Source organism: Phyllostomus discolor, chromosome 2 (assembly GCF_004126475.2).
Source record: "Phyllostomus discolor isolate MPI-MPIP mPhyDis1 chromosome 2, mPhyDis1.pri.v3, whole genome shotgun sequence".
In the NCBI taxonomy this organism is placed as follows: Eukaryota; Metazoa; Chordata; class Mammalia; order Chiroptera; family Phyllostomidae; genus Phyllostomus; species Phyllostomus discolor.
In genome coordinates this window covers 188,437,908-188,453,485 of record NC_040904.2, presented here as the reverse complement: position 1 = coordinate 188,453,485, position 15,578 = coordinate 188,437,908, and the positions used below count along the sequence as shown (strand labels likewise).

Here is a 15,578-nt window from a genome sequence, read left to right as displayed (position 1 = left end):
TTTCTCTTCTTTTTCTGATACCCCTATGACATAAATGTTGGACCTCTTGAAGTTGTCCCAGAGACTGCTCATACTATTTTCATTTTTTGGATCCTTTTTCTTCTTGTTTTTCTGATTGGTTGTTTTTTGCTTCCTAATGTTTCAAATCATCGAGTCATTCACCAAACTGTTGTTTCCCCATAAATTGTTCTTTATTTCAATTAGTGTATCCTTTGTTTCTGACTGTATCTTTTTTATGTTGTTGAGGTCCTCACTAAGTTCCTTGAGCATTTTGAACTCTGCATCTGATAGATTGCTTATCTCCATTTCACTTAGCTCTTTTTCTGGAGTTTTGCTCTGTTCTTTCATTTGGGCCATGCATCTTTGTATCCTGGTATTGGTAGTCTCCCTGTGTTTATTTCTATGTATTAGGTAGAGCTGCTTTGACTCCATGTCTTGGTAGTGTGGTTTAATGTAGTAAGTATCCAGAAGGGTTCAGTGGCACAGCTTCCCTTATCACCCAAGCTGGGTATTTCATATGTGCCCTTCATGTGGGCTGAGAACACCCTCCTCTTGTAGTTGAGCCTTGGTTGCTGTAGACAGATTAGTGGGAGGGATTTACCCAGGCTAGTCAGCTACAAGGACTGGCTATGACCACCTATCACCAACCTCTGCCTTTCATGGAAGATCAGCTGTGCAGGGGCAGTGTGGTGCTGCTTCACAGTGGTCTATAGCTGTCCACGGGGTGCATTGGCCCTGGGGTTTCCTGGGTGGTGCAACCCATAGCCAGCCCCCACCTGTGTTTTTCCTGGGGCTGCCCTTCCTGAGCTATAAAGCAATCTGAGATGGCAGCTACTTGTGCTGGGTTTGGAGATTCCCAGGTGAAGCCAAGCTGTGAAACTAATTTGGCTGCTTCTACTACCCAGCCTGGAGTTCACTGTTGCTTGTTTGATAGGATTTAGGAGGTTGTGAAGCACAAGCCAAGACCAGCCATTCATGTGGAAAAGCAGCTTGGGTGGGCCTGTAAGTTGGTTGCGGCAGAGTCTCTGGGGATCTCCAAGGTGGGTCAAACAATGTTAGCCAGGTTGATGGAGTCTCCAATATGGCACCAGCCTGCTGGCTCTGTGGCTCTGTGGAGGGAGGGTTCAGAAAGGGGACAATGGTCACTGCTCACCCAAATGCCAGACACTTCAGACTCTCCCAGTATGCCACTGTAGTCCTTCAAACTGCCACCCTGGTGCTGGAGCTCAGAGGGAGTGAGTCTGAGTAGGTAAGTCTGTGTGTGGGTTCTTTAAGAAGAGCTGCTTGGGGTTCCAGAAGTTTCTTCCACCAACTCAATTCCCACTGGTTTTTGCAGCCAGAAATTGTGGGGACTTATATTCTTGGCCCTGGAAACCTGGGCTGGGGGTCCTGGTGTGGCACTGGGTCTGCTCACTCCTAAGATATCCCTCCTGAATTTTTATCTACCACACATGGGTGAGAGACCAACCTATTCTATGTCTGTGCCCCTCATACCAGTTCAGATGGATGTGGTGTCTTTAATTTCATAGTTGTCAGACTTCCATTCAACTCAATTTCTGATGATTCTGATTGATTTTTTTTATGTTTTACTTGTAATTTTGATGTGGTTGTGTGAAAAGGTGAGCCATGTGTGCTTACACTGACATCTTGATTGGAAGCCAAAATTTTTTAAATTTTGGTGAAGTCAAATATGTTTGTTTTTTCCTGTTATGAATTGTACTTTCACTGGCAAGTAAGACCTCCTTACTTAGTCTAAGGCCCCAAACATTTTCTCCTATTTTTTTCTAAAAGTTTACAATTTCATAGTTTGCATATATGTCTGATACAATTTAAACTAATTTTTTTGTTTCTTTCTTTCTTTCTTTTACAGGGTATGAGATTTAGGTGGGAAGTTTTAGGAGCATAAGATATGAGGTTTAGATGTTCATTCTCCAGCACCAGTTGTTGAACAAGATCTCATTTGTACAGTCAATTTCTTTTCCACCTTTGTTAAAAATTAATTAGGCCCATTCGTGTGGGCCTATACCTAGGTTCTCTATTCTGTTTCACTGATTGTGAGTCTATTCCTCTGTCAATACCACACTGTCCTGACCAATGTGTCTGTATAGTAAACCTTACAGGAAGGATGAGTAATTCCTTCCCATCTTACTTTCTACTTTCTCAAAATTGTTTTGGCCTGTATAGTCTCTGCTTCCATATACATTTTAGAATAAACTTATCTACATCTACAGAAAACCATGCTGGATGGATTTTTATAGGAATTACATTAAGCATAGATCAATTTAAGAAGAATTGACCTCTTTATTATGTTGAGTCTTCCAATCAGTAAACATAGTATATTTCTCTAATTACTTAGGTCTTCTTTGATTTCTTTAACTACCATTTGTAGTTTTTAATCATATAAATCCTATACATGTTTTTCTAGATTTACACCTAATTATTTTATTTTCTTGAGAGCAATTATAAATGACAGTACTTTTATTATTATTTTAAAATTGTAAACACAAATATTAAATTTATTTACACATGAGAATGAGTGTTTCCCCTTCAAATTTGTCATATCTACAGGCTATTTGCCTATTTCCATCATCTTTTTCTTTCTCTTTGTAAAAAATTGAGGTATAATTGACATATAATATATTAATTTCAGGTGTACAACATAATGATTCAATATTTGTACATACTGCAAAATGATCACCACAATTATGTCTAGTTAACATCTGTCACCATACATACTTACAAAGTTTTTGTCTTGTGGTGAGAACTTTTAAGATCTACCCTCATAGCAACTTTGAAATATGCAATACTGTGCAGTTTTATTATAGTTTTCACCTGGTTTTTGTGTCAAAACTTTTCATGTTTGGAAAACTGGCCTCATGAAATAAGTTAGGAAGAGTTCCCTCCTCTCTGTTCTCAAAGAGAATATTGTATTTTTAATTAATGTTATTTTTTTCAAGATTAACACTGTTGTTCTGGAAGATACATAATTACAGTAGCATATTAAGGGAAAGAGGAACCAGCCTTATAATTCTTTCTTCACATTACGATGTTCCCCTCTGGAGTCCAATATGCATTAGTCAGAGGTGGAAGCTCAGGCTAGGAGATTTCAAATGTGGAAGAAATGTGACTTGTATGTGGATCTCTTCACTTACTGGTATTTTAAAAAATACTAAAGAAAGATTAGGGATTAGCACTTGAGTAAGCAGCTTATAAGACAGCTAATCACTTTCTAATTACTTAGTACCTGCCCTTTAACTCTTCCCTGAATGTAATTAATAATACCTTCCCATCTGCCAGAGGGGATCAAGAACCAAGGATTATAGAGGTATTGAAGATAGATTTCTTTTTTAAAAAGGCATTTTATATTTAGTTTTAAAAACATATAGTAAAACTCAGTCTTTGTGGTATACCATGCTATGAGTTTTGACAAATGCATAGAGTTAGTTATATACCCACCACTACAATCAAGATGCCAAATAGTTCCATCATCCTTCCAAGATCCCTTGTATTTTCCCTTTGTGTTCAACCCCTGGCCACCACTGATCTGTTCTTAAAACCTGTAGTTTTGCTTTTTCCAGAGTGTCATAAATGAAAGATGACAATATAGAAACTTTTGACTCTAGCTTCCTTCACTTAATAAAATGCATTTAATATTCATCTATGTCATTACATCTATCAATTTCTTTTTCTTCTTTTTTGCCCAACAAATTTCTCATGTCCGTGAAATCTTAGAGTGTCCAGCATGCCCAAAGTTTTACCAGAGAAATTCCCTGGTGATTCCTCATCTGGTTTAGAGCAACATGACCCTATTTGCTGGTTGATGAGATCAGAAATAGGTAACTGACCAAAAGCCAGCCATCTGTCAGGCCAACCAGCAAACAGTGAAATGGCTTGGTTCAAGAGCTCTGTCCAATAGAGGGAGTGTACAGTGGCTGCTGATGGCCAGCCTACTCAAATCCTCCACATACAGTCAGGATGAGCAGCCACTTGGAAGAGGGAGCTATTAATAGTAGCCTTCCCTGAAGGTAGCAGGGGACCAGATCTTTAGAGCGTCACAGTGGTTTCAGCAATGTTCCATTCTCCACAACGCCTTGCTGCAGGTGGTTGAGTTTCTGCTTTCACACTTCCCCTTGTGACCCATGATTTTGCTCTTTTCACTGTTCTTTGCTTCTAGGCATTCAAAAATTTCTTCTGTTGTCATTTCTCCTCTGTTACAAGAATTTCCTTTATCATTCACTTGAAGAGAGTTTTTCAAATGAAGTACTGGGGCTTTTCATACCCCCATCAGCCCTCACTCTCCATTCTCCTGGATCTGCCCTGGAGGAAGAGAGTTGTAGCAAGCCTACCCTCTCACTGCAGTTACTCATCCCGTTGTGAATAAATGTGGCTTATCTCTCTCAGGAATGTTGGGATTGGAAAAAAACAAAACACTGAGAATGCTGACATGCTAAATCATTCATTTTACATACGAGGAAATACATCGTAGCAGAGATGTGGTAAAACCAAGCTTACACAAGGCTCTGGAATAGCACTTCTCAAACATTAACAGGCAGATAAATCACCTTGGTACCTTATTAAAATGCAGAGTCTGATGCAGTTAAGTCTGGAGAAGGGTCTGAGAGCCTACATTTCTAACAAGTGCCTAGGTGCTGCTGATGCTGTTCCACTTTGTTTAGCAACATTCTAGCAACTTTATTGCTCTTTCCACTGCCTTTATGCATTGCAGTCCGTGGCCTTCATTCTCAAAAGAATGAAGAATGTGTGAGGATTTGACAGGTAAGCATCTAAATATCCATATGCCTAGTGCGTAGGAAGGAGTACAGGAAGATAGAAATGATCATGGAGACACAGAGGAGAACATGGAAAGACCCATCCAGACAAAACATTCTTTTGGCTCTGCCTTCAAAACTGTAATTTTGATAAGGACAACCTGGAAAGCTTACCAAAAACACTGAAGCTGATTAACTGCCCCTGTAATCTGCTTGGGGCTGCAGGTTAAGAAGCTTCCCCCGCCTAGGAAGGATAAATTGACCTAGTTCTATACTCTTAAGAGTGCAATTCTCTAATAAGTAACAATTTACAGAAGGTACGCTGCATTTCAGAGGCAAGGCATGAGACTGACCAACCACACATGCTTCTCGGACCCTGTCCGCTTTCCTGTGTATAGCACAAAGCTGTTCCCAGACTTGGGCCTTACTTCTTGCTCTATTGCTAACTTGAAATGCAGTCTTGAATAAATCAATTTCCCTATGACAAATTTTTCAGAGCTTAATGATTCCAGCATATGGTCTAAGTCCACTTAAAACTCTATAAAGTGTGCAGAAATTAATACCAGTGGCTTAATGCAAGTGGAGGGTGGAAGCTAAGTTCCCACTAAATTAGATTGTAACCTGATGCCTACACTCTGAAGCCTTTGAGTGTGGAAGATCCAGCCACCAATTCTCAAATATATGTCTACAGGAGGAGTTCCAGCTATTGCTTGGACTCTTTCTCTGTTAAGTATCACTGATTTTTATCATTTCTGCTTTGTGGTCCTGTCTCTCTGAGAAAAATGTATAGAATACTAATTAGGGAAGGATGTATATTTCTCAGTGTCACTGCTCACATGGTCAGTGCCCCCACTGCAGCAGGGGGCACTGTGTTCTGCTCTCTTTTTAGTTATCTAAAGTCTCATAAAAAGTATGTCATGGTGTGTGTGTGTGTGTGTGTGTGTGTGAGAGAGAGAGAGAGAGAGAGAGAAAGAGGGAGAGAGATTATACACAGGGTGGGGCAAAAGTAGATTTACAGTTGTGAGTACATGAGACATAGTTTATTCTTGTATTGTTATTTATTAATTATTGTATTATTTTCCATACAAACAACTGCAAACCTACTTTTGTCCCACCCTGAGCATGGCTGAGTGTATGTCAGGAGAGGTAAGGCATGGAAGACAACAAGACTAAAGGTGGGGATGGAGAAGGACAGAAGACACTGAACCACAAACTACAAATCAACTCTTGGATATAACACCGTGTGTGTGTGTGTGTGTGTGTGCGTGTGCTTGTGAATTTGATACTTATTTATTGATAGGAGAGAAGGAGAGCCCAAGTCAGTTTTGTAAGAGTGTTGAGTGATCAGAGAACTCTTAAGTCTAGCCCAGTCTCACCCCATATTTTTTTGACTACTCTGTACCTGAGCTGGGGCTCTAATCTGATCATGATGGGATTAGGTAGCATGAGGGTATTACAGAGAGATACATCAGGATGCAAAGGTCCTTTATTCATCTATTGTGAAGAAGGCAACTGGGCAGCTTATAGGAGCAACATTCAGCCCTGTGCGTATTTCTTAACTTCTGGTAAGTTTAAGCATGGTATAAAATCAAAGGGCTTTGGGGTGGGGTGGGGTGAGCTTCATATGGCTCTCAAACAAAGACATAGAGGGAGAGAATATGCTGAACATGTGTGCCTGGACTGGTGTCAGGAATGCAAATGGAAGAAGACATGAAAGAAATACCCCAAAGTTCCTTAGAGTGCTATGCAAAAAGCTAATAAGTAATGCTTGATTATTACAAGGCTACTGCAAACCTTGATTACTAAATTTATTTAGAAGGAACAGAAACCGGAAAAGCCACCGTTTACGCTGCCTGTCACTACCAGGCCCAATAAGCAGAGACAAGGATTGAATCTTTGTGGGCACTTTATTCAGATGGTTGGTGACCTGAGAAGATGGTGGGTTTGTACCCTAACAGACTGTCTTAAATTCCATTTTAAATTGACCCATTTTATAAGGAGAAGAAAAGTGTGGGTAAGGGGTTTGGAATTCAGGGAAAAGTTAATCAGATAAAAAACTGAGTCCTGGGTGGTGGGCGTCTCACCCTGGAGCACAATGGCTCAGATACCATCTTGGATTGCTTGAATCCTCCTGAGGCACAGAGGTGGAACTGCTTATGGTCTCCTGGAGTCAGGGTGGGTCATACCTTCAGTTCCTGGAACAGTAGCTTTTACATGCATTGATTACTAAGCTTATTAGCTGTTACCTGAAACTAAATTTTCCAGCATTTGAGTCTCCCATCAGAACCCAACAAGCCCTTCTTTTGTGTGAGTGTGGCTCCACAGAGCACCATTTTCTGGGAAAGGGGTGATCTGGGGCACTGAAAGATTACACAGCAAACAGGTCTTTACTCCCAGGATGTGCTTCAAAACTTGGCTCAGGCCCCAGGGAGCCGACAGGGGAGTGTAGGGATAAGAGGAACCACAGCCAGAGTTATGGTGGGAATGACTGACCGCAGTGTAGGGTGGGTGGCTGAGCCGGCTTCCCCCAAGGCGAAAGTGTTTGTTTGTTCCAATGTGAAGCAATGTACTTGCTGGATTTTTGTTTTTGTTTTTTCATGGCTTTGGTTTGGGTTTTCCTTGGTTCTCTAAATTATGTGATTTTCTCAGCCTCAACAGGACCCCGGGTGACATTTATGGGCCCAACTCCACTGGAGGAGACAATACTCTTGAACCTCTTGCGTCTCCACTCTCTGTCTTAGTCCATCAACAGTACAATTGTCTGTCTGCTCATACTTTGCTGAGGAAACTGGAAGTCTAAGGTGAAAACAGGAGCATCAGAAAGGCCAACCCAGGAACCTTCTGAATTTAGCTGGAATTTACGGAGGATCACCCTCTGTAGCTTCCTACAGCTTCCGTTGCTTTGGGTCCAAGGGGACAGTAATCCTGCTGCTTCCCTACAAAACTCTGCCTTAAGGTACTACACTGTTGCATTCACTTCTTTCTGCAGGAGAGCAGTTTGTAATTTGAAAAGGGGAAGAAGGACTATTGTTGCTTTAAAAGGCAGGGAAGTATTCTGCCTCACCAAGGAATGGATTGCTTGATACTTTTAGAGGCAAAAATGTGAAACTTCCTCTTATAGCTAACATCAAATCTGATGCTCGTTCAGGATTATTCAGCTCCGAGGATGCCGTTGAATTCCTAGGAATGCATGGTCAGGATAGGATAATTTAGCCCTTGGTGATCTCTGTGGCAGACAGAACTGACTTTCCAGGTAGGAAATGGTCATATTGGGTCTGCTTCTCCCCAAGGTTCTCCAGGGAGAATTGGAGGGCAGATCTCTAGAGATCGTGACTGTCCTAGGTACCTAAACAAATATTGTACGTGAGACATACAATAAACATAATAATGATTATTTTTTCACAGTGCAAATCCTGAGGCCCTTGAAAATCCAGGTATTAAGCAGGCAGCTGTGATGTGACTCTTTTGGAGCAGAATTCTTTTAAATAATGCATCACACTTACAGTTAGACATGAGCTCTGTCCAAGTCTAGAGTTGCAACTTCAAAATCATGTAAATATGCAAAAGAAATATATGAGAAAAAATAAGAAGTGTCATCAGGGGAAGATGAAGCTCAAATATGATTTTTAAATTCTTTAGCCTTGATGTGAGGGGTGTCAGAGGAATCCAAGGAAGATAGAACTCCTTCTAAGACAGAACCAGGAACAAGTTCATCGTTGGGGCATTTGAAGGATGCAGAGGATCACCCAGTGAGATGACAGTCACCTCTTGGTGCATGACAAGGGCTCTTCAGCAGGCGGCCCAAGAACAGGGACATGGGGAGTCCAGGTGACCCTGCGTCACAGCCGTAGATGTGTCCGCATGGCTTCCTGGGCTTCCAGGTCTAGTACCTAGTTACTCTCTTGGGGGCACTTTTCACCAAACATTATTCACATTATCTTCTTTAACTTTCCCCATTAACCTAAAAAAGAAGGTATTAGTTGATTCATTTCAGGAATAGAATAAGGCCCAGAGAGGTTATGCAACTTATTTAAGGCCACATAGCCAATTTTGTAGAGCAGGAATTTGAAACTACATCTATTTCATTCTAAAGCACATACGTTTTACACTGCATTGTCCATACCCTCCCACCCCTCTAAGAATAATTTGATTAATTCAGATTAGTTTAGGCCCTCACATTATAGACTCTGGATCTAACAGAGTAGGATGCTGGTTAGTGTTGCCAGATGAAATAGAAGATGACTGATTAAATTTAAATTTCAGATAAATAGCAAATTATTTTTTGGTATAAGTATGTGCCATCAAATATTTGGGATACACTTGTACCAAAAAACTTTATTGTTGATCTGAAATTCAAGTTTAATTGGGTGTTCTGGATCTTTACTTAGTAAACCTGACAATCCTAATCTTAGTATAGGCTTTCCAGATGAGAGAAAGGAAGGTTTGTGGTTTCTAACTACTTTGAAAGAATTGGGAAGTCCAAAACACTTGATCTGAGAGAAATTCTCCAGTGTTTCTCTGTGGCTTTGGCAGAACTGGGAAGTATCAGTTACTGGTGGCACACTCTGAGAAAAATACTCCTCTTGGATGCCCACCAGTGCCTCCCATGGTCCGAAACACCCTTCGGAGAGGCACAAACATCGCCTGTTTACCCGGGCAGGAGAGGGCCCGTGGCACAAGAACTGGCTTCAGTGAACGAGGGACCCGGCGGGGCATTCCTGAGCCCCTGAGGGCTCTGTAAGATGAAGATCCGTTGATGCCTTCTCTGTATTTTGATGGAGAAGGTCACAGGGCCAAGCTCTCACATTCAAAGTCTCGGTTCAATTTCGTCTGTTATTTATTCACTCATTTGACACGGCATACCCACTAAGTGCCATGCTTTGTTGCATGTTTTGTGACCACAAAAATCAGCATAACTGAGAAACAGCCTCATGGGACATATTCCAGTGGGAGATTAAGATGGAATCTTTAGCATGAGCAGGTAATCCAGGCGCCTGGCCACATTTGCCATCCCTGGTTCCAGCTCACAAATTAATTGATGTGTTTCTGTTGAACAAATAGAGATTTGGAAGGAGAGGCTAAAAAATAGCAATTTAGATAAAGAAAATAAGGAAGACTATCTTGGAGGTAAGGATAATATTTTAACATGATTTTAAGAGTAGTAAGAAAAAGTTGGTGAAGTTATACAATATATTTGAGGGATAGGCAATGTAGCAGAAAGAAAGAAAACAGGTTAGCACCAGCCAAAATTGTCAGGGATAACTGAAGCTAAGGATATTAGCATCAATCTATATGGGTGAAGTGATGAACTCAATGAAAGCAAAGCTCCCAGGCAGTGGATTATGTAAAGGGTTGGCTCAAGGTGAGAGATTAAGTTTCTTTGGAGCTTTTCAGAATCTCCCTTCCCAGGTTCAATGTTATCAACTTATTTGATAGAAAAGGAGAAAGAAAAAAATTCTTTAGGTTAGCAATGTGTGTTTTAAATATACCTCTGTTAATCGTGTTCTTTGATTTGTACTTGCAGAATGACAAGGTGCATTTCCACAGCTAAAAGAAAGTCTGGGAAAACCACAGTGGACAGGTTTTCCTATCCATGATTGCATGGATTTGCATAAGAGAAAATGTTGAGGATTTCTGAGAAATGTGTAACTGGAGAACTTCATGTCTGGATATGAAGTTAAATCACAAATTTACTACTTAATCACCCTGCACCGAGTTTCCTATTTGTGTGGGTGTGTACTGGGATGTGTTGTATACTTTCCCGGGTGTTGGTGTAGCCGATTCAGAGCTATCCCTGCCAAGGCAACTACATTTTTACCCCCTGGAACTAGGACAGAAGTCTCTGGATCATGTGAGGATTAAGTAAAATGAAGACTATAAAGAACCAAGGCCATAAAAATGGGTCAGCAAACATTCAGAGTCAGGTTATTTTGCAGCTGGGTGGAAAAACACCTAAAGCTTAAAGAACACGTCAGTGCTGTAAAGACTGCATCTGGTGGAACTGGGGATCACAAAAGGAAGTGGACCTCTCAAATAAATAGGACATATCTAGCTTTCACCTAGAAAGCTAGAGGCAGATGTACTGGGACAACTTATCTACCTAGATTTTTGAAATCTATCAGTTGTCAGTTTGTCTTCTATTCTATTGAGTGTCCCCATCAATTCATACCATATTTTCTTTAAAATTCCTTTAAAAGATGACAACTTCTTTTCTATTGTGTCAGCACGAAATACTTAAGCTTTTTTATCAAGGGGTTTTCCCTTCCCAGTTTACAGTGAGGGTATAATAACAATGGTGCTCATTCCCTGAAGGCTCTTTTTTTTTTTCTATCACTGTCTAAGAAGCCTGAAGGACAGCCCTCAGCTACCCAAGGACATCAGAATGAGTGACAATACCACTTTGGTACCTCCAGCTTCAAATCAGGGTCCCACCCACTCCTCGCAAAGGGCCCCCCAAGTTCAAGCAGAGGCAGACTCGCCAACTCAAGAGCAAGCCCCCTACGAAAGGTGTGAAAGGGTAAGACCAAGATGAAAAACAAGGCGTTCTTTTGTTTCTTTTCTCCTATTTAAATTCTGAGATTTAATGCTCACACGATTAAGTAGATTTATAAAAATTTCCACTCCATCTTCTGTTTTCCTCTGTACCACAATCTTTGCTGAATCATGTCTTCAGCCCTGGAATGCTTTCCCCCTCAGCTCCCAGGTCTAAGGCCAAATACAACATGGCAAGGGGAGCCTTTCACAGCAACCTGTCACTTGACCTTCCAGACTTTTCTTGACCACTCCCTTTCACCGATGTACCCATGCTTTAACCGGGAACACAGAACCGCTGGCCATTTCCAGAACTCACAGTTTATTTTTATGGCTTCAGTCTTACGTCTTAAGTTCTTTGTTCTTCTCTTTCTCTCCTTGGCAATGTCTTATTTACTTTTCAAGACTTGCTCAATAAGTTAATTTCTTTTTGAAGACATTACCGACTCTCTTTAATTAATTCCATGTTCACATTTTGTACATTCAGTTATCATAGCTTGTACTATTTTATATTACATTTATTTATTTTTACTTGTTCCTTGAGACTGAGCTCCCTCAGAGAAAATTTGTTTTTTTCCCTTAACTCCCGGAGCCTAACACAGTGTCTGGCATATAGTAGATGCCTAATAAACAGAGGAATGGATTAATCACTTTAATGCTTTCAATGTTGCTTTCTCATTCCAGTTTTTAGTTTTAAAAAGTGAAATTGACTAAATTTCCCACTGATAATTCTTTCTGACTCTCAATTGTCCTACATTAACTTTTTATAGGGGAAAAGTATCTCTCTACTGGGACACAGTTTAAAACCTGCCTGAGTGCATTTGCTTTACCTTAATACAATGTAAACATCAGCAGTGTCTCAAATACAAAAGCCTAAACCTCCTTTTCTTCCCTCTCGAGTCAGGAAATTCTCCTTGTGAGTCATTCCAGGTTCCTTTTGCTCTGATCTCAGCTCATTTCTCTTTTGTTTTTTTCCAATAGGTTTGGAGATGACATTCCAGGCATGGAAGGGCTAGGGACAGGTGAGCCACCCAAAGACTTACAGGAGGACATTGCACTTGAAGTTTTATCTCTGTATCTGCTTCAGGCCTTAAGGGGCAGTTGAAAGTTACTCAAAAAATAAAAACAACAAAAAACAAAAAACAAAAACAAAGGCAAGCAGATCTTTTGAAGACCTAAAACATATGAGGTTTCAATTTGACCTCCTTAGTAAGTATGTGCATGCTGAGAAGCAAACACGGAATGAAATCAGGCAAGGCGCAATATTTAATGAATCCCCTTGTTGTAAACAGCTCTTGAGAGAATATAATGGTGAATTGCAGACTTCCATGGTGGAAAGGTCCTCAGTTAGTCTAGACCAACTTCTTTATTTTTCAGAAGAGAACTGTGAGACAGAGAGGAATTAAGAGACAATCTGAGGCCAGGAGTGAGGTACTGGAAACAGGGTGGGGCCCAGAGAGCCTTTTACTCCCCCAGGCCAACCACTCCCGCACTCACTTCCTCTTTTTACTCTCACTCTGGCACCAGAACAGGGCCCTGCACACTGAGTGCATCTAATATAGCATTTTTTCATTGCTTAGAATGTTTGTCCTTTGCATAATGAATGCATATGACTGCATATTCCTTTTAAAAAATTAATTGGCTTTATTTTTTAGACTAGTTTTAGGTTTACAGAAAAATTAAGTAGAAAGGTACAGAGTTTCTATATACCTCTCTGCCACCTTCCTCCCCATGTACAAAGTCTCCCTTATTATTAATAACTTGCATTTGTGCGGTATATGTGTTACAATTAGTGTATCAATAGCAGTACGTCACTATTAACTAAAGTCTGTAGCTTACATTAGGGTTCATTCTCTGGGTTGTTGTCCAGTTCAATGGCTCTTGAAAAATGCACAAGGTCATGTGTCCACCTTTCCAGGTTCATACGGAATAGTTTCACTGTCTCCCAAATCCCCTGTGCTCTATCTGCCCATCCCCCAGATAGTCCTAACAACCATTAATTTTATATTGTCTTTATAGTTTTGACTTTCCAGATTGTCATACAGTTAGAATCATACAGGATGTAGCTTTTCCAGACTTCTTTCAGTTAGCAGTGTTCTTTCATTTAAGGTTCCTTCATGTCTTTACACGAGTTGATAGCTCATTTCTTTTTATCACTGAATAATATTTCATTGTATGGTTGTAGTATAGTTTATTTACTTTATTGAAGGACATTCTGGTTGCTTACTAGTTTTGTCAATAATGAATAAAGCTGTTTAAACATGTTTGTGCAGGTTTTTGTGTGGACCTAAGTTTTCAATTCATCTAATATACTTCTTTAAAAAGTTGAATCTATTGGCGACATGTGTTAATAAAACCATACATGTTTCAAGTGTACAGCTCAATACACTTTTGATGAATACAATCTACTTTTGATGAATGCTGGCACTCAGAGTAATTAGTGTCCTTACCAGGCGATTCTCAGGGCATTTGCTTTTAGCAGTCAAATGGCATGTCTGGAGTCTCAAGTAAATTTTCTAGCTACTTTATAAAGCTCATGTGTTATTTTTCTAAATCAACTGCTTCTATATTTTGGCCAGATGCATTTAAGACCAGCAAATCCACTCTGGAAGATATGCTCCACTCTGCTAACATATTTGTAATAATAGGAAGAGGTTTATACTAGACGGTCTGAGGTCTTTGCGCTGGTTCTAGTCCTATTTCTACAACTTGCGATTTTTTTACTAGGAGTTTATTTATCCTTTCTGGGTATCAATGAACTTCTCCATAACCTGGAGATAATACTACCTTATTGCCTGATGCAGGGAGCTGGATTAGAGGATGCCTGGAGATCACTTCTCAATATGCAGTTGGATGGAGGCATTTCACAATGTAAAGGAGCTGAAGAAGGAGTCAGGGAAGCCCAATAAACTCATCTGGATCGGGAGGGGGTAGGGAGGCTGAGGGTTTCCAGACCCTAGGAATTTAAAATGCTCCAATTTCTCATTTTAACCCTTGGCTTGACTAAATTTCTACTTCTGATCCCTCCTGAGTGGTTGTGCTTTGGGGAGATCCTGGGGGGTCAGTGAGATGCACCCCCACAAGGTAGCCCTGGTCAACAGCCTTGGGTCACCTCCCCAAAGAGGATGCAGAATAGAACCAACAAAGATACCTGGAGGGGGCTGTTCTGGGGGCATTGGAGCCCTCAGAGGATTATTTAAGCAATTGGTCTGATCCTCTGGGCTTCAAGGCTGTTCTGCATAACTTCCCAGTCACCTGGACAATGAATAGGAGAAAGGTGTGAGGTGTCTTCTGCCGAAGGATGTCTGCAGAAGAGGCTCTCCTGGGCTGAGGTTGGCTTATAAATTCTTCTTCCTTCTGTTGCAGATATCACGGTGATCTGCCCCTGGGAGGCATTCAGCCACCTGGAATTGCATGAGCTTGCTCAGTTTGGGATCATCTGAGGCATCAGGGGTTCTGCCACTTTCAACAGCATCTGCTGTAACTTTGATTGCTTTTGCCCTGTTGATTTTGCCCTACTGAGTCTTGAAACTTGGTCTTGTTCGGAAGTGGTTTCTTTGACTTACAGTCATTTCCTGTAACTACTGAGAGCTCTCTGAATGTCAAACTCTCTCCTACAGTATAGTTTAGCTCAGAAGAATGGGTGAAAATCAACTTTAGTTAGGACATTTTAAACTCGATCACCTTTTCCTATCAGCTAGTGAGAAGTAATAAGTATTGCTCTAAAATTTGTTTATTTATTAAGTTGTTCAAATCTGTTTTTGCTAGTAGTAGGCTTCAAAAATAACATGTCACTCTGCTTCCTTTCTCATTTAATAAAGAAGATATTTACTTTGACTCTTATGATGAAATTGTATTAAATGCTATATGCAAATATCTGATGCCCTGTTCTAAAAAAAAAAAACATAGAAGGCACATTCATACAGGAAATAACCACAGTGCATGCAAAAGAGCACAGGATTAAGAGTCAAGTTTGGATTCTTCTATGTAACTTCATAAAGCATACACTTCCTGGGTCTAAATTTTTTGAACTCGGCTGACCCTGAAGTCCTGTGTGGGGTTAAATTGTATAGCTCTGGGTTGGTAGAAGACTGGAGATTTGAAGTCAAGACTGACAGTGCAAGCCTTCTTTTCAGTGCCTGATTCAGTCAATTGAAAAGATTTACATACTATAAAGTTTAGACTCAGATGCACAGGTAGGTAGTTGAGCCCTCAAAGTAAAGTGACGGTTTGCTTCACCCCCAAAGTTGTGTCAAATGCAGTGTGTACATATGTATC

The 15,578-nt window shown here is 40.5% G+C and overlaps 1 protein-coding gene across 1 annotated transcript; it reads left to right on the top strand.

Annotated features, from left to right (window-relative positions):
- The first annotated feature begins 5,118 nt into the window (after nt 1-5,118).
- On the top strand, nt 5,119-15,143 carry PDE6H (phosphodiesterase 6H). Its single transcript, XM_028533423.2, is given in 5 exon segments — nt 5,119-5,494; nt 11,112-11,202; nt 11,204-11,286; nt 12,282-12,322; nt 14,667-15,143. Coding segments are annotated over 5 exon segments (336 nt in total). The 5' UTR covers nt 5,119-5,450; the 3' UTR covers nt 14,744-15,143.
- Nucleotides 15,144-15,578: the final 435 nt, after the last annotated feature.